Here is a 19828-nt window from a genome sequence, read left to right on the forward strand (position 1 = left end):
TGAGGTCTAATATTCTCTTATATGGAATGAAATGGTGCCTAACATCTATTAAATATCTGGGCATTCCTATGGCTAAAGATGTTACTTCTACCCTAACTTTAAACCAAAATAATATTTTACAAAAAATAAATTCTTATATGAATAATTGGTCTCTTCTATTTTTGTCCTTGTGGGGTTGTCTAGACTCCATCAAAATGACACTTGGACATATTATTCTTTATTATATTTCTATGATTCCTTTATTCCTATCAACTACCTTTTTTTAAGAAAAAATGATAATCTGTTGTGGAACTATCTTTGGAATAATAAAACTCCCAACATTGCTTTTAATAAAATCAAAGCATCTATATTTATAGCCCCTCTCTCTTTGTCTCATTTCCTTCAGATATCTTCATGGCCTGCTATTAAAAAACTCCCTCTTTTACATTCCTTCAAAAATGCTTGGAATAGCCTATTTTCTTGCTCGTTCATTGTTCAAGATGCCTCCTATGCATTCTTATGATTCAACAAATCATTCCCATTCAGACCTAAACATGATGTGCTGCAAAGATGGTATTCTGCTGGAATTTTCCTGGTTACACACCTTTTTCTAAATAATGTACCCATACCTTTTTCCCAAGTATGGAGTTGTTTTAAACTCAATCATCCTGATCACAAGACGTATACCAGCTTTGTGAACTTAATCATAAAAGCTATTCCTTCTTATTGCCAAAATGCCCCTTCTAAATATATATAATTAATATTACGCTCTCCTTCCACTAAAGCTTCTAAATGATGTTCTATTCTCAATCAACCCAAACAATGTAACTGTCCCACCACTAAAACTACTACACAAGGGGAACTAAATTGGCATCTGCAAATTTCACCAGATATTTGAGTAAATATACGGGAACAATGTTTTTCCACATTTGTTGCCGCTAACTTAACACAATCACACTATTTCATTCTACATAGAGCTTACCTAACACCATCCAGGATATCAAACATTTCCAATACTTTCCCAGATGTATGCTTGTCTTGTCCATCCCCATCCGCTGATTTCCTCTATACTATATTCAAGGGCTAATTTGTCTTCTTCTTTTGGGGAACAATTTGGAACTGTTTACAAAATAAGTTTTCATTTCAAGAACCATTAACACTATCCAATTTAATGATTGGTGTTTAGTGAATCCTTTTATGACTTTTATCCCCTCCCCAGATTTGTTTAATTTTTTTAATATATTGCCTTTAATCCTATTGCTTCAAACTGGAAAAAACTGACATACAATCTTTGGTGGAATTCAGATTTTCAACACATTTGTTCCAGAAAGTCATAATTCTATTAAAGACACAGAGGCGATGGATTATGCTCCTCTTTTCATTTTACTACTTCAGCAGAAAAGTACAAACCAATACAAAATGATAACAAAACTCAATAAACTACAATAACCATTGTTTTAGAGTCTTTGGTAGTTCTGTTCTTTTTGGTCCTCAAACTGACCACGTGATAATTTCAACAAATCAGAATAGTCCTTGTTCATAAATCACACTGTCCTTCTACTTTACTATCTCTTTCTTTGCTCAGTCGAGAATGCGTCCAGTGACCTTTGCAATCCCGTCCATTATCTGAAACATGTCCTCAATTTCCGATTGTTTGGTATCCGCCACCAAACCTAATAGAAAACAAATATAACTGGTGACTGGAAGTCGAAAGAGGGTGGGACAATTGTAAAATCAACCACAATTTCCATCTATTATCCTTTTGTGCATATAACAAGACATATAACACTTTAATCTATTCATCATAAACCATTTAAAAACATTGCAGAAAAACATCTAAAGCATTTACATACGTTTTAATTTCATTAGTTGATATTACTATTGATAGGTTGGGATAATCCTTCGCCTCTGTGTCTTTAATAGAACTATGACTTTCTTGAACGAATGTGTTGAAAATCCAGTGGTCGAAGTGAGCGGGAGCGGTCGGGAGCGGTGCTCCTCTACTTTTTTAAATTACCTTCTACAGCTCCTATACTTTTGTTTTAAAAAGAAACCGTTCCGGAATGGTTTCATTTTAAAATAAAAGTGTAGGAAGAAGTTGAAAAGTTGAAACCTTCACTTTCAGTGCAATGCACTGAATGTCCCCTTAAACAGCAGGTGCAATTGTTTGGGGGTGTGTATTGTGTGTGGGGGAGGGTGTTGCGATGGGGTTTGTGGGGAGTGGGTGCAGGCCAGCAGGGAACATAGTTCCACTACTTCTTTTCGTACACTTCGACCACTGTGAAAATCTGAATTCTATGCCAAGACCGGAGGCTCGGATTATGCTTGTTCAAAGCTTACTCACCACTGACGATGCCACACGTTCTGTTGGTTTAAAATAAAATCCTTTAACGGTCGATTCATTTGAGCAATCTGCAGACCTCATAATGTCTTCCACTCTGGCTCCTATGTTGAATGCCTTAGTAGCCATCACTCCTCTTGCTAAGGGATATATTTTACTACGTCAATGCCTGCCTGTTCCATCACCCATATAAGCCACCTGGCTAGGGTAACCGGTGTTATGGCCTTAAAAGGTTTACAAATCGCTATTAGTAACTGTGATACTCCTGGAGGTCTCACTTCCCTTGTCATGTCCTCATATGCTGATAAGCATCTCACAGGGCATAATTTTGGTTGTCCCGGAAAGGATTCATAAGATATGGATCTCAAGCCTGACTTAGTACTCCTTGTTAAGAGGAATGTCACTCTGTTCGGGTGACACACTCTTCCTGGTGATCTCCAGTGCTCAAATGTCTGATGACAAGCCAATAGACATAGTAGCATGGCTAGCTTGCCTGAAATGGCCTTCCTGGATAGTTCCTGGTTGTCTGGCCATGATAGAAATAATTTCAAAACTGTGTCTAGATCACACAATTGAGTATATTTTTCACTAAGGGGTCTAGTCATCTTTACTCCCTTTATCAGTCTATAAATCAGGGGGTATTCTCCTATCGCGATGCCTTTGATCCTGGGATGCCCTGCTGATATCGCTGACCTGGCCGTATTGATTGTTCCATATGCCTTCTTTTGGGCTGCCATCTGTGCTAAGATATTGGCTACATGTACTACATCTGTTCCATCGGGATGGATATCCCTCTCCAAACACCAGCTACTCCATCTAGCCCATGCAGACTTGTAAGCCATGTGTGTTCCTGGGGCCCAGGATTCGTTAATGATGATTTCAGCCTCATTCGATAGTCCTTGCCTAGCACAAGATCTCCTGAAATCGCCCGTGCGATTAGATTGAGTCTGCCTGGTCTCACTAGTGGATGGCTGAGGTCCCTGGGGTCTCGTACAACGAACTCCTCCCTGGGTAGAGCTATTGGGTTTTGGTGTGATAATTCCAGCAGACTGGGGAACCACACTTGTCCCCTCAAGCCTGGTGTCACTATAACTAGAGATGCTTTCTGCCGCCTCACTTGGGCTAGCGTCCTCGCTATCATGGAGAAAGGAGGAAACGTGTAGTTTTTTTGTTGACCCCATGGTTGAAGGAAGGCGTCTGTCGCTTCCGACCCTGGGTCTGGTCTTCAGCTGAAAAACAGGATTAGTTGTTTGTACAGTCTCAATGCAAAAAGGTTGACCTGGCATGGTCCCCATCGAGTCATTAATTCTTGGAATACCTCCTCATCCAGCTTCCAATCGCTGGCGTCCATGAGGTATCTGGAGTTCCAGTCAGCCACCTCGTTCTGATGGCCCGGCAAATACTCTGCCGTCACTGACAATTTCCTGTGAAGAAATAGTTACCAAAAATATTTCGCTAGTTCGCCAGTAGTTTGGATCTTGTTCCTGCCAGTCGGTTTATGTACCTGACTGCCGAGACATTGTTGATTTTGAGCAGGACACAATATTGTGCCTTCTCCTGAGTGCAGCATGTCACTGTGAAGGACTCTGCCAGTAACCCCAGAGAGTTGATATGGAGAGTCGTCTCCTGGTCCGACCACCTGCACCCTCTCAACAGGTTCTCACATCGGGCTCCCCGGCCCCATCTGCTGATGTCGGATTCAATGATCAGGTTCGGGGATGAGCCAAAAATGGCCGCCCTGTTCCATGCATCCATGTGGTGTAGCCACCATTCTAATTCTTCCCTCACGCTTGGGAGATAATAACGTTTGTTTTGTATGATGTGCCCCTCCTGAGGTGTCTGATCTTTAGTCTGTGGAATGCCCTGTAATGTAGGGGTCCTGGGAATATCACTTGATCGATGACGCTAGTTGACCCACTAACCTTGCAATGTCCCTCAGCGACATTTTCTTTCTCGCTACGGTGTGTCTTAACTGTTTTTTGATATCGTTCACTTGGTAATGAGTAGGCTGAGTGATCCCTGAACAGAGTCCACTATGAACCCCAGAAATTCCATTGACTGTTCCGGCATTATCTTGGATTTCTCCCAATTTATTAGAAAGCCCAGGTCCTCTAATAATGTTATTGTCATCTACACCTGTACTTGAAGTGCCTCTATCTCCTGACACATCAGACATATATTGTCTAGGTATATTATGAGTCTTATTCTCTGACTCCTGAGGTGCGTCACCACTGGCTTCATTATCTTGGTGAAGCACCATGGTGCGGATGCCAGGCCCAAGGGCAGGCATCGAAATTCCCATGTCGACTCTCCCCAGATAAACCTTAGGAATCTGCAATGTTCCTCTGCTATGGGTATAGTTAGATAAGCATCCTTTAGATCTATTCTGGTGAGACAATCTCCTTGAATTAGGGTATCTCTTAACTGGTGTATCCCTTCCATTGTGAAGTGTCTGTACACCACCAATTCGTTCAAACCCTTCAAGTTTATAATTGGTCTTACCTTGTGTTTCCCTTTCACAAGGAATATGTTGCTTATGTAACCTCCTGAGGAATCTGTTACCTGTCTTATGGAATGTTTGCTTTCTAGCCCTCTCAGCACTTCCTCTAGTAGTAATTTGTCATCTTTGTTCGGCTCTAAATCCCTTGGAGGGTTCCTCTGTTGAGGTATCTCGATAAAATCTATGTGAAAACCTTGCACAGTTTCTATTATCCAAGTATCCCCAGATAGTGTGTCAATTTTCTACAAGCCCTGCTATTCTCCCCCCTACTGCTGGGGTAATAAATTGTGGCCTGTTTGCTCTCACCTGGCGTGTTTTGTTGATGGTCTCTGTGTCGCCAGTTTCTACCCCTTCCTTGACCCCTTGATGGGAAGAAAGGGGTCTGCCTTTGATCCTCTTGTTCTCGCCACTGCGTTCTGTCTTGGTAGGGCCTTTTAAAGGGGAACCGGCCAGCCGAGCGACCCCTGCCACTGCTGGGCCTCCCGAAAATGTGCCTTACAAACACTCGCTTGAGTGAAGCCTGTGCTTTGTCCAACACTGCATAGAAGTTAGTGAACTTTGTTAGCTCTTTAATAAAGGAATCTCCGAAGAGCTTTCCCTTTACAGTCGATGCTGACTCCGAAGAAGCTAGTTCACTTAGCTTTGGATCTATCTTTACTAGAAGAGATCTTCTTCTCTCCATGGTAATCGCATGGTTGGCGTTACCTAACATACAGATTGCCCTCTGGGCCCACCCGATCAGAATCGCTGGGTCCACCGGTTCTCCCTTTTCTCTGGCTTCTTCGCCAATCTGCAGTATCTTGGTGACGCGCCCTGTCATGTCCAACATTTTGTCCTGGCATGATCACCCGGACCCATCTAGTCCTTTTATCACGTCCTTAGTGTACTTGCTCATGAACGTGATCATTTTCTCATCGATCTCGGGTGTCTCTGCCGCACCCTCTGGGATGTGAGGTCTAGGGCATTCTGCCCTTATCTTACTCCTAGCCTCTTTAGCTAGGGTCGCCCTCAGGTGCTTTCTCAGGTAGGCCGCTATTTTCTTAGGCGGCTCCCATTCGGAAGAACGTGGGTGGATCAGTGCATCTGGATCAAAATCGTCCCCTGCACTGTCCTCCTCTGTCTCCTCCTTCCTCTTTTTCTTTGGTGCTTTCTGGCCTTCTTCTTCTGAGGAAGATATGGAATATACCTCCTCCTCTGAATATTCCTCCTCCCAGTCCTCATCTCCATCAGAAGTGTCTGGGATTTATCTTGCCACCTGCTAGGCCCCACCTTGGATCTCACTCTCCTTCTCTTACCACCCTTCTTCCTCAGTGGTGTGCCCGGAGGGATGTGTGTCAGAACGCGGGTTCCGACTCACGACTTGCCCTCTTTGAGCCCTTCACCTTGCGGGCAGCAGTGGACTGTGTCGGCTGCCAGAGCGCTGCGGAGGTCTGTGTGTCACCCGCGAGGCAGCGCGTACAGACGCTCCTGTCATGGTCGGCGTGGACACGTCGCATCCCACGTGATTCAGCACGTTTTGGATCACGTGATCGGAATATTGCCGGAACTCCGGTATTTAACTCCTCCTCCGCTTCCATTCAGCGCTTCTGATTGTATCTTTTCGACAGCAGCGTTTTCCTGGTTGGATTCTTGTTTTATTGACCTCGGCCTGTATCCTGTTATTTCTTTCGGATTGCCCTCGCATTGCTGCTTCCTTTGGTACACAGACCTCAGACCGCTCTTTGATTGTCTTGTTTTGTGACTCTTGTAATTCTGCCCAGATCTGGTATTGTGACCTTGGCTGGTTTCTGACCGCTATATTGCCTTGAGCTCCTCTTGCTTCTGTGTCTTCTACCTTTTCCTGGACTCTGTTTTCAGCTTGCTTCTATACATAATAATAATAATAATAATAATAATAATAATAATAATAATAATAATAATAATAATAATAATTAGGCACTTATATAGCACTACGAACCCTCAGGTATCTGAGCGCTGCTTATTATTACTTGTCTCACAGATCTTTTCTCCTGTCATCTGAAAGGACCGCTTCCCTCTGGATGATGTGTTAGGCGTCCTCGTGCCGGCGGGGATACGATTTGGTGCTGGACTAGAGACTGCCTTGGCACCTTAGGCATCCTCGTGCCGGCGGAGATAGGATTTGGTGCTGGACTAGAGACTGCCTTGGCACCTTAGGCGTCCTCGTGCCATCGGGATAGGTCCATCTGAGACACATCTCACTGAATTGGATTCTGCTTTCCAAAGAACTACACGGACAAGGCACGATCCGGTAACAACTCCTACACCACACACACTGGTAAGAGTTTCCACCTTTTTCTTGCTTTCTATCTTTCATTATAATCTTGTGAAATTAAAACTATTCCTTATTGTCTACAGATTCCACCCTCCTTGGTGGCCGATTATTTTTGTACAACTACCTTCTTGGCATTTTCTGCATTCTTCCTCAGGTTGGGGTTTTGACTAACTTTGGTATCTGTTTTATGCTGCCTGATACAATTGGTAACTGCTCATTTTTTCCCTACAGCCATCGGGGTTTTTCCAGTGTGTTCATAACATCTTTCAACCAATTGGTTTCTCAGTCTCTCCTATCATACCCCTGAGAATCACATTGGTAGGAACAACTCGCTTCTTCACGACAAGTTCAACAGTGTTCAGCTCTTAAGGATTCTGACAGAATCAGAAGCCTACTAATGGACACTGCAGCTGATCCGTTGGCTACTTTAGTTCAGTTAGTGGCTGATCTTCGTGCTGATATGACAGCCGCACACACTGACACCCATCGGCGCATTGATAAAATGCAGGCCGGATTAAGGGAGGTTACCATTGGGTCCCAGTCTTTGCCATCCGCCTCTGGTTCAGGCCAGGCGGGAGCCTCAGCTATACCTGACACTGCCCCAGTTTATATGGCAGCTCAGTTCCCTCTAGCTCCCCCCGAAAAGGTTTTTGGGTGACCCTAAAACATTTAGGACCTCCATTAATCAGTCCAGGTTACATTTCTTGTGCCGGCCTTCCTAGTTTTCTGATGCCCCTACTAAGGCAGCCTTTGTCTTGTCTAATCTTGGAGGTATGGCCGCAGTTTGGGTGAACCCTTTGTTGGAACAAGGGAGCCCTTTATTGTTTGACTGTGACGCCTTAATTAGTGCTATGACTCGGGTTTTTGATACTCAATACAAAACACAGGCCACTGATTTGGAACTGTTAAATCTTCGCCCGGGAGATACTCCTCTCTTGTCTTATCTTGCCAAATATATTCAACTGATCGCAGAGACTGGTTGGCCAGAGGAGAAAAAGGCGACATTGTTCTATAAGGGATTATCAGATTCTCTTAAGGACACTATAGCAACAGTGCCTGTGGTTCCTACTTCGTTTCCTGATTTTCGGGATTTAGTGCTCCAGATTGACGCCCGAAGGGCCGAGAGGAAGGGGGAAAAAAGATCAACTCCAACTGCCCCCGTTGGTCTATCTGTTCCCATGTCAAGCCAGGAGGAGCCTATGCAAATAGGTGCAGTTAGAGGCCCTTTGTCAACTGAAGAGCGGGAAAATCGCAGACGAAACAATCTTTGCTTTTATTGCGGGTCCTCTCGTCATTTGCTTCGTGCTTGCCCCAGAAAACCTCTCAAATCGGGAAACACGAAAGCCCGGCAGTAGAAGGAACCCCTATGCCGAGCGGTCATTCGCAGGGTTCCTGTGTGTCTATGCCTTTTACTGTAAGTACCACTTTGGTCTATCCACAGGGAGTACCCTGGAATTCGGAGGCTATCCTGGACTCCGGGGCTACCGGAAATTACATTGATGCTCAGTATGTCCAGAAATGGGATTTACCTCTTTTCCCTAAGGAAGTTCCAGAAATGGTTAATGCTGTTGATGGAACTACTCTTCTTTCTGGATTGGTAACGGAGCAGACCATACCCCTTCAATTGACTGTTGGTGATGAACATTCAGAAATCATCACTTTCTATGTTATTACGGCACCACAATTTAAGTTGATATTCGGATTACCATGGCTTAAATTACACAACCCAAGTATTGACTGGGGTACTGGTGCTATTGCCTTTAACTCTCAGCAGTGTCTTATGCATTGTAATTCGGTTGGCTCCGGAACGACAGGTCCTAGTCAGGCTTTGTTGGATTCTGCAGCCACAATTGGGGGTGTTATAAATACCATCCTGCCTGTAGAATATGCCAAGTTTAAAGACGTGTTTGATAAGGGAAAGGCTGAAAAACTGCCCCCGCATAGGCCATACGACTGTCCGATCGATCTAAAACTGATGGTAAGGTTCCATCGGATGCATCTATTCATTTACTCAAAAGGAGGATGCTGTTCTGAAGGAGTACCTAGACAAGGCCCTGGAACTGGGGTTTATCCGTCCTTCACAGTCTCCGTTTGCTTCTCCTTTGTTCTTCGTACCAAAGAAAGAAGGCGAGCTGAGACCCTGTATCGACTACCGTGAACTTAATTCGATCACAATACGGAACCAATACCCCATCCCTCTGATTTCCGTTTTGTTGGACCAGTTGGGTTCCTCGGTGATCTTTACTAAGTTAAATCTTAGGGGGGGCCTACAATTTGGTGAGGATTTGTTGTGGCGACGAATGGAAAACAGCGTTCAAGACCAGATACGGTCTATTTGAGTATCTGGTGATGCCATTTGGACTCTGTAACGCCCCAGCCACTTTCCAGAACTTTATTAATGATGTCCTTCGTGATATGATAGACAGGTTTGTCATTGTTTATCTCGATGATATACTCATCTATTCTCCATCTATGGAACTACATGTGCTACATGTCTCTGAAGTTTTACAAAGTCTGCGAGACAACCAGCTTTTTTTGAAGTTGGAAAAATGTGTTTTCCATGTCGCCCATGTTGAATTCCTTGGATATGACATCACTAGTCAAGGAGTTCAAATGAGTAAAAATAAGGTTAAGGCTGTTTTGGATTGGCCGATAACTTCTACTAGGAAGGCGTTACAATCCTTCTAAGGCTTTTCTAACTTTTACCGCCGTTTTATCAGGCATTTCTCATCTATTGCAACTCCTCTCACGGAGCTGACTAGCAACAAGAAACAGTTTGTTTGGAACGATAAGGCCCAACAAGCATTTGAGGCTCTGAAATCAGCCTTCACCTCTGCTCCTGTATTGCTACATCCTGACGTTAAACAACCCTTCTATGTAGAGGCAGATGCTTCTGATGTAGAAGTAGGAGCGGTTTTATCACAGCCTTGTTCTGATTCAGGCGATCTTCACCCAGTGGCTTACCATTCACGTAAGCTAACACCTTATGAGCATAACTACCCATCACGGAAAGAGAATTACTGGCGGTTCGAGAAGTGTTTACAGTATGGCGGCATCATCTCCTGGGTACGGATACTCCTGTTCAAGTATACACAGACCATAGAAACCTATTGGCCTTGCAATCATTGACTTGTACCAATGCCAGGCACGCCCGTTGGCATGAGTTCTTTTCTATGTATAATTTTGTCCTGACTTACCGCCCAGGGGTGTTGCATTCCAAGGCCGACGCTTTATTTAGAATTCATGGGGAGCCAGTTTCACGTATAGAGGATGGGTCCCGGATATTGCCCACACAAGTGGTTTGTGGTTGTGTGTTGCAACCCACATTAAAAACGGCTCTCCAACGCCATGGACATTGTCCAAAATCTACCATATGTCCAAGGTCGAGTATATATGCCCGATAATAATACTCGCTATGCAGCCATTGCGTTGTGTCATGACGCTGCCATCGCAGGTCACCCCGGTCCTCGAAAGACCCTGGAGCTACTCAAACGTTGGTGTTGGTGGCCGTCAATGCTTCAAGATATATCAGCTTGTGCAATTTGTGCTAAGTGACTAACTTTGGTATCTGTTTTATGCTGCCTGATACAATTGGTAACCGCTCGTGTTTTTTCCCTACAGCCATCTGTGTTTTTCCAGTGTGTCCATAACATTTTTCGACCAATTGGTTTCTCAGTCTGTCCTATCGTACCCCTGAGAATCACATTGGTAGGAACAACTCGCTTCTTCACGACGAGTTCAACAGTGTTTAGCTCTTAAGGATTCTGACAGTGTGGGCTTCCTCTGCACTGCGGGCTGCCTTTCTGCCCCCTTTTGTTTTCCCCTGTGCTTTTAGCCCTTTAATCTCCTCAGGGCCCTGTGAGAGCTTGAGCCAGTCCTCCATCAGAGCTATCTGCCGTGGCCCTTGTCCCAAAGAGGCCCCCAGGGCTTTTTGGAGGACCTGAGTCATCTCTGAATGGCTCCTCTTCTGGCTAATGTTAGCCTTTCCTTCATCACTGGAGGAGCTCATGTCTGCACAGAACACTGGGGATTTTTTTTTAATATGCCAGGAGTTTTTATAGTCTCTTGGAGATTGAAAAATATATATATTGTAGTGATTGCCTAGCTTGTTTCAGTTATATATAAATATATATATATGATATAGCAGGTTTTACCTGGGACTGTGCCTGTGCCAGTCACTGTTAGTGTTGCAGTATCTCTCTGTGGCCTGCAGGGGCGCTGTGTTCTCTAGTCGCGTAGCGCAATTATATAGAACGTTACGCTCTGGAGCAAAATGAGATGATTTTGTCTCCTGACTCCTGGAGATCAGAAATTATAAAGATATGTTTGCGGAACGATCGCTCTAATGATATTACACTTGTCTAACGGTCCCTGGAATGGTGGGAGCGCCGGAACTACATGGTCCTGTCACGCTCCCCCTTCCGTGACCGTAGTGCCCTCTGTGGTTCCTTTCTGAGGTTGCGGTCGCCGGAGCACCAGCCGTGTGCGTGCAAGTTTGCCTTTCCACACACAGTCACTTCAACACACATTCATAATAAGAATAATGAATAGGGCACTTACCTCGCTGCAGAGCAGCAAAGAAAGAGGAAGTAAAGTATAAGGGCAGTGTGATTTGTGGACAAAAACTATTCTGATTTGTTGAAATTATCACTTGGCCAGCTTGAGGACCAATAAGAACAGAACTACCAAACACTCTAAAACAATGGTTATTGTAGTTTATTGAGTTTTGTTATCATGTTTTATTGGTTTGTACTTTGCTGCTGAAGTAGTAAAATGGAAAGAGAAGCATAATCAGAGCCTCCAGTCTTGACATAGAATTCTATTTGTTCTTTCCATAGAATTGAAAACATGTATGCTTTATCTTGTAAAAATCTACCCATATGTAATGCCAAATGGAACCTCTTTACATATTTAATGTAAAATACAAATTTTACCTCAAATTGTGGTAGCCCCATTCCTCTTCTTTCCTTTTTTTGTATCTATGTTTGTCTTGTTCGTCTCCCCTGTCCGTTTTACCCCATTTTGCTAATATTTTTAATCTTATAAGCATTACGTTGAAACATAATACTTGGTTTAACTAAAATGTATTTTATCCCCCCAAAAATGTGTTATCCATTGTGACAAGTTTCATGAAATCTTCTATGTAATCAACTTAAGTATTCTTTAATTAATTGTAATGTTTGGAAATATGAATAAAAATGATTAAACATAAAAAAAAAATCGTTCAACTTTCCTCTCGGTTATCGCAAATGTTTGTATATAAGAGACTTGGTGACCCTTTTCTTCTTTAGTCCGTGTTTTTGGACTTCAATTATAAAGTAGACTCTTACGGCAGGTTTTGGACTAAAACATATGTTTTGGAGGGAAAAAAAATGTACTTCCCAGGTATGAGACTCTGAGCTTTTAAAAACGGCAATGGATTCAGCACTCCAAAGCCTGAGTCGCAAGTAGCCAGTTAAACTCACGGAATCTTTTTCAGGGGCAGACACCGCACGTCCCAACGCGACCACAGTCCCAGGTCAAGGTGAAGGCGACGTAACCGGCGGGCGCCAGGACCCGGCGAATAAGTATAACAGAGGCGGCAGAACACTGCTTCATAAGGCACCGGGAGCAGAGACCGGCCTACTTCTGACGTCAAGCAAGAGTTTAATTTTAAAACAGAAAAAGCAAAATGGCGGAGGGTAGCGCGCTGAGGCATCGCTCAGGCTCCGGCCGCCAGGGTATTCAGGCCAATCACATTATGGAGGAGTGCCAGCCAGAAGGTGAGGCTTGCTTTGCTGTTGTGGCCGCCACCTTGCGATATAGTGTCGCTGGCCGTTTGCGGGTGAATGCTCAGTGGTGTCAGCTGCGGGGGCACAGTGGCTCTTGCATTTCACTGTGGACTGAGGATGGTGAGCGCGCTTCTGGCCCCTCAACGGCTCAGATGTGGTGCAAAGATACTGGCCAGTGCCACCAATGGAATGGGGGCGGGGAGAGTTGGCGCACATACGGGGACCTTTTGGCTCGCACCTGTCAACTAGTCTCGCCCGATCCCTGCCCTCACCCTTTTTACCTTTTTGATTTTTAATCCGGCAGCATGGGATCCCCATGCTGCCAGGTGTCATTCTGTCCCTGACACGCACCCTTTATTTGTCCCTGGGATATTCTCGCTACCACCCACACCGCTACAACGGTCAGTAGTTCTCGCGCAGCCGTGTCTGTCATTCCCTGCACCTGTCCTGCTATAAGGCCGCCTGTCCTCCACTGTAAAGCGGCGGAGAATGCCCGCTTCTTTTGGCTGTGGGTACATTAGCGGTATAATCGTACGTCAGTGTTTGCGATCAACCTACAGGTTTTTTTTCTTCCAGTTAACCAGTGAGGGAATTCAGTGTGCCCGTTGACTTGCAGAATTGGATATTTTTGGAGAGGGAATTAAAGAAAAAAAATATAGAATAGCAAAATGTTTCTTTAAAAGTGGAGAAAAAAAACCCTGCCTCTTTCTTAAATAGAAAGAGTTGTGTGTAAAATGGACTTCTCACCCCTTGAGGTGAAACGTTGTAGAAGATGCCCAAGGATATCTTATACGCAGAGTGGCTTCGTTTTTATTTTATTTTTTTTAGGTATCTCTATGAGACAGCACCACTTGATCCATGGCAAGTTATATTTCTCTGCACTTGCGGGCCTTGTCTGCCAATTGCGAGTGCTTTAAATAAGCGCGAACGAACCAAATTCGTTTGGACTTTGCATAGAAAAACTAATGTGAGAAGAATTGTGGCTCTCCACACAGTGAGGCATGGCTTCGCTGGGTACTATATAGCTGGCTATGATTAATGCCACTTTTGGTAACTATGGCTATTAAGTTTTATAACTACTATTTCCCCATCGGTTTGTACACCAATGCCATTCATGAGGCATTGTAGGTATGCAGAGATTGAAATAAAGATTTGATGAGCAAGAGCTAAATGTAGCCTTCTGGGTATGGGGCATCCCCCAGTAAGTGAGTAATACAAACACTGTTTTTGTCAGTTCTCTCGGGTATTATGCTTTGTTTAATTTTACACTTTTGTTATACACGTACCCAAACAATTACATTCATTTTTTGATTGTTTGTGTGGCAGCGTTTGGTCTGGGGAGTCAAAAGTACCTCAAGGTAACTTCTGGTGTCAAGCTAGAAACACTCTATTTTGCTACAAGGAGGGACTGGGTGGCTTCATGCTCCTAGCAATTTCAAGTCCTGGTGACCTACTTGGGCAGTAACAACACGTCATAGGTATAGGTAGGGACCATTGGAAAATATACAGATGGTCCCGTTAGCCTATATAGGTAATACTCCTCTTAGGAAGTAGGATATTAAGCAGTGTCCTTTTGTCCGGGTTCATTGTGCAGGGAGGGGAAGCGTGCAGCTTCGGCTACTCTACCCGCACCAGACAAGCCAGCCTACACATTTTACTCTGCAAACTCGCATTTACCGACTGGGCACCTGTGGCATGAAACACCCTACCTCTCCACATACGTACTGCATTCTCCATCACTGCGTTCAGAAAGTCTCAAAACGTACCAGTTTCCCCACGTATAACACTGCCCCCTCCTGTTATCACTGGTCTATCCTAATCTTCTTTTCCTGTAAACATTGTTCAACTTCTTTTTTCAACTCCCATCGTTACAGTACTTGAGCCATGTAAGTTGCTCTGGGACCATCTGGATAGGGACAGCACTAAATAAATACAAATTTCAAATAACCCCCTCCTTGCATTATAGTGGGACTGTTGTACCGTGATAGTTTGAGAAGTGGCATGCAGGCACATCCTGTGGGAGTGCATCTGGATGCGTGAGTTGCGGATGATCATCACCTGACTGTTAGTGGTTTTGAGGACTCTCCCTTTCCTGCTATTGTACCTCTGCACGAGCACGCATCAAAATACATGGCCTTGAATTTTTATTTTTGGTCTGTGGCTACAATTGTGCATCAACAACCACTAGTCGGTGCACCTCAAATTATACTTTGTCATAGTACAGTAAGGTAATGGTCTCTTTGTATACGCAGTAGGTTCCGTTTTGGAAGGCCGCACTACCTCTCTGTAAAGAAAGGGCTCCTTGGATACGCTGGTCTTTCGTGGGCAGGCTTGGAAAAGGCAATGTCCAAAGGGCCAGTCCATGTGTCAAGGGTTGGACACTTAAATGAGTTGATGCACTGTCAGTGCCTCCCCTAAGATTTGGTTGCACCAGGTGTCGAGATGTGTGATCTCACTAATTTGCAAATAGTATCACATCAATGAAAATGATGTCGCATATTGAGACATGAATGAATATTTGAGGGGGATCCTATAAATTCCATTTAAAATCAGTTTTCTAGATGCGGTCAAACGACACATTTTGTTATAAAGTATACTAATGGGCACTTATCTGTGGCGATATCCTGAGCTTTTTTTGGGCAGGGGACAGTGTGGGCTTATTGAATTTTGGGAATTGCAATTTTGGTGGTGTCTGTCAATATGGGTGCGTCTGAGTGTAGCAAGGGAGCCTGAGCCGACCAACGTGGGTTGGCGGGAGGGGTCTCCTTATCCCACATTACCCGCCCCATCCCCAGAGAATCTTTTAAATACTGACTGTACATTTTACAGCACTTTCTGTGAACAATTGGGTAAACAGCCACACAGTTTACTTTTTTGATTTTGTGAGTTAACACATGAAAAATTCCAATGGATGTCAAATTGCCAACGGTGCACAGGGGTGTTTTCAAACTCATTTTCATGATGCCTTTGCCCACAATATGTAACACTATTCTTCCAGTGTAGGAGGAAAATAATCATGTTGACTGTGCCTATACATGTCCATACTGGCTACACCAATATATGCCAGTATCCCCACATAAGAACTTACTCTTGTTGGCTTTGCCCAGAATGTCAGTATACAATGCCATGTCATGGTAAGACATGGCCATGTTAATGTAGGCCAGTATGGCTAAATAAGTTTACTCGTGTCTTTGCCCAGGCTTTAATTTAATACATAAATAATGCACTGTACGAAGATGTCTGCAGTGGCTGTACCAACATAAACCAGTATTCCAATTAAGAACATAGTATTTTGGCTTGGCCCATGATGCTAGTAAAATGTCATGCTATAAGAAAACATCCATGCTCTCTAAAATGTATTCTCCCCTCTAACCCCATATAAGAACACTCATCAAGTTGGCTTTGCCAATATAATGGCAACTAAACCTGCCAATGCACTGACCTAATGCTTCCCAGCCTTGCTTTTGGGACCTGTACACATGTTCATACCCATTCACACACAGCGTCACTTGCACATTAGCTTCTCATTCACATACATATCGTTTGCATACTCGTTCACACGTGCATGCATTCATGCCTGCACTTATTCAACAGACACAACACCATGTATGCATACCCACATGGAAAAAAAAAATCTGTTTCAGCTCTGGACTTGACGACGACTCCTCAGCTGCTCCTGGGCATGTTGCACCCTCACGTCACACTTCGTGATAAATGCACATGCACGATGGAGCCGGATCACTAGAAACTTGAGTCCAGACCATTGAAATGTGTTGAGGTGCAGGAGCGCCACCTAATCACATTTGTCCATGTAATTCCTAGGCCTGCTTGCCCAATGAGCCATGTAAGGCTGAGGAAGAACCCTGGCCTTTCATGAACCACTGACTGCATCTGTGCTGGGCAAGTGATAATTGCAAACTGCTTTTGTTGTCTCAATTGTGGCTCCTCCATAATGGGTGGCGATTGGCGCCTCGTTGGTCGTTGGGGACAAGTTGCCACTGTAGATGTATAACCTGATTTGCCAGAGAGCGCACGCTCTTTGGTCAAGTCGGGATTTGAGACCAATCTGCAACTCTGGTATTTGAGCATACATCTTCCCAGATGTAGTTTCCAACGGTTCTTTGTATAGCCTTGATTTGAAAACATCTGAAGTGCGTATGTGTAGAATGGAGGTGTCGAGTGTAATTTTTTAATGGCTGGCTAATAGCTGGCAACTTGACACTTGTACTCCTGTTTTTTTTGGTGTATATTGTAGTCATGACCCGGTTCTCCTCCCTTCCCTATCCCCACTCCCAGGTTTCTTAGGCATACTCTGCTCTATAAGAAGAGTTGAAAAGTACACCAATAATTATAAGTTCTCGGGCATTGTGTATAGATACTTCTAGAAATATCTCGAGTAAGAGTACTGCTGTAGCGTTGTTTTCTTCCCTCTAAAATATAGCAGCATACATTTCAGTGAAAGGCTAAAGCATATGGCTTGTGGGTTTTATGAATATACTTTCAGGACTTGGTCTAAAAACAAAGAATGTTTGAAAAGATCACTTAGTTGCTTTTTTTGTTTGACAAAAGGAGGCTACAAATGATGTGAGGAAAATGTGACATTCTGCCAAAAAATTAAGCTTTATCCGTGTCAAATAAGAACAGGTGAAAGAACACTTTTATTACATGTTTTAGAAAGCTACTTAGTGCTTGTGTGTTCAGAATAAAAGTGCGAATTTTTAGTCTAAATGAACCATCACGTCTAAATGGCCTCCACTTTAGAAACACTGCCAAAACAAAAAGAGCGTGACAAGTATTTAAAGTGAGACCTCTTGTGCAGTGGCTCCTGAGTCCGCGGAGAGGGAAAGGTATTTGTTTGTAGTGTTGCAGTGTGTTCGGATGGAACAGTGCAGCCTCGCCGTAACAGGAAGAAAATTAGCCTAGTGCCTGGAAGCGGCGCAATACAGTTTTATTTTGTTTACATGTGGCAGCTGCTGCATGCGAGCTCCCAGTCTCTGCTCTGGGCGGCTGCACACACCTTGGGCATGCCGAAGGGCTCTTGCTGTGCAACCTGCAGCATTTCGGTTTGATCACTGGTATTCACCCAACATGCATAGCTCGTGGCAACGAATGATTTGTGATTGCCGCCCCCATTTTTCAATGTCGAACCAATTGTATACCCAGTCCGAGCCCCGTTCTGCTCTCTAATATGTTGTCCTCTGTTGGTTTGCGGCTCATGATTCAGGCCTGCTGCTGTTCCAGGTCCAGCTTTAGGGGGTGGGGTTGAGCAGTTCTTGGAATCTGATACACGGCGTAGCAGTGTTGCGCTGGCAGCTCCTTGCTCTAATTTCAGTGGCGTGCTGTAGCTCTTCATTTATTCTGACCTACTTTCTGTAGCGTACAACCAGAGAACAAATCTCAAGTGTAGTGCTTTGTGAATTCAGCTGCTATAGAACCACGTGTGCAGGCATTTACGACGCAGGTGTGCCCTGATTGGGTACCAATGTACTAAAAGAAAATCATGAAGGCGTTTAATGTGAGTTCGAGACTTTATACCTTGAAGCAAATGCGGTAGCATTTCTGAAGATTTGTTACAATCACGCACGATTGCTTTGTTTCCCAGAGCAGCTTACGTTCGCAAAACGAACGGCTAGTTTGCTGAATGCAAAACCGGTTGATTCCCTTGTTTTAAGCCCATTAATGCATGTTAAGAAGAATAGTGCGACGGTGCAGATGTTTGATGCGGTATGCATCTTGGCGTGAAGCTGTTGGTAGACATTTACATATATTTTGTTCTGTTTTGTAGGCCAAGTTTATTTCCGAAATAATAACGCTTTATTTGTTTCCACAGCTTGTTTGGTTTCCTCACTCAGTTAAAAAAAAGTGCCTCGAATTTTCATCATTGCTTTCATGTAATGCAACTTTTTTGTTTTTTGCTGGTTGTAGTGTGGTGTCGTGCGAATGCTGCTTATCGTCTTTAAACTACGGTTCCCTTTTCAGCACAACACAACATTGCTGAGGGCTTCAAGGTTTCACTTCAAAACTTAATTTTTTTATTTTATCTTTTCAACGTCGAATAGGCACTGTTCATTTTTGTCCTAATGGTGCTACAACAGCACTGTGGGCATTAGAAACGACCTCACCCCCCCCCCCACTCCTCCATTGGGGCAACATTCTCCATAGATGCTCTATACCCAACACCTTCACAATACAGTGTGCAAAAAACTTCATTAGCACACTACCTTGGATGTGCAGAATTTCTCCCCCCCCCCCCCCCCCCCCCCCCCCCCCCCCGGTTGCATCCACCACTTCGGTTTTGGTTCCAGGTGAAGTCTCTCGATGAACATCTTCAGTTGACCTTGGCCATGCTGAACATGGTTTTACTTCTGAAAATGTAGTTCTTCAAGGCACAAAGGCACATGTTGGGGTACCACAGGGTAGACTCTTGCTGATACTTTTAGTAAACTAGCAGGAAAGTTGAACACTTGGTTATTTAAACATCCTGGTTGCTTTTGATGACCAATGTTCATTGGTGTTGTCTGTTTGAATTACGTGCTTCTTTCAGCTTGTGACAAGTCTTGAGTATTAGCTGCTGATGTTCGCGAGCAGTGACTGGAGTGTTTGCTTCCTTTTCATGATTTCCAATATTGATAGCAGTTCAGCGATACAATAGTGTGACTGAAATGAGGTCTGAAGTCCAATGTTAAAGCTACTCTAGAAGACCGCGTATACTCCTGCTTTCTTTGCGGTTTGCCCTCCTTGTTGGACAATCACTTTGTTCAAAAACGTTTGCACAGTGGAGTTGTAAGATTTTAATTTTGAATACCTTCCTTCATGAGCTGTAATCGGCAACATCTTGTGATGGGGAATACTTCTTCTAAAGACGTTGCCGGAACAATGCAAGTGTTCATTTAGTCTGTAGTTGCAACCCAAAAAGGAGCACACACTGGGCAAGAAGTAACGCT

General features: G+C 44.0%; 1 protein-coding gene across 3 annotated transcripts in view; it reads left to right on the top strand.

Annotated features, from left to right (window-relative positions):
• The first annotated feature begins 12726 nt into the window (after positions 1 to 12726).
• The window catches only part of ATL2 (atlastin GTPase 2), an 822570-nt gene continuing 815468 nt past the window's right edge, over positions 12727 to 19828 (top strand). For all 3 annotated transcript variants that reach the window (XM_069607814.1, XM_069607813.1, XM_069607815.1), the window contains exon 1: positions 12727 to 12875. In XM_069607814.1, the coding sequence (XP_069463915.1) occupies positions 12785 to 12875 (91 nt within the window). In that variant the 5' untranslated portion in view covers positions 12727 to 12784. The remainder of the gene's footprint in view (positions 12876 to 19828) is intronic.

The sequence above is a fragment of the Ambystoma mexicanum genome, chromosome 4q (genome assembly GCF_040938575.1).
Source record: "Ambystoma mexicanum isolate Mex_15411 chromosome 4q, UKY_AmexF1_1, whole genome shotgun sequence".
NCBI classification, from domain to species: domain Eukaryota; kingdom Metazoa; phylum Chordata; class Amphibia; order Caudata; family Ambystomatidae; genus Ambystoma; species Ambystoma mexicanum.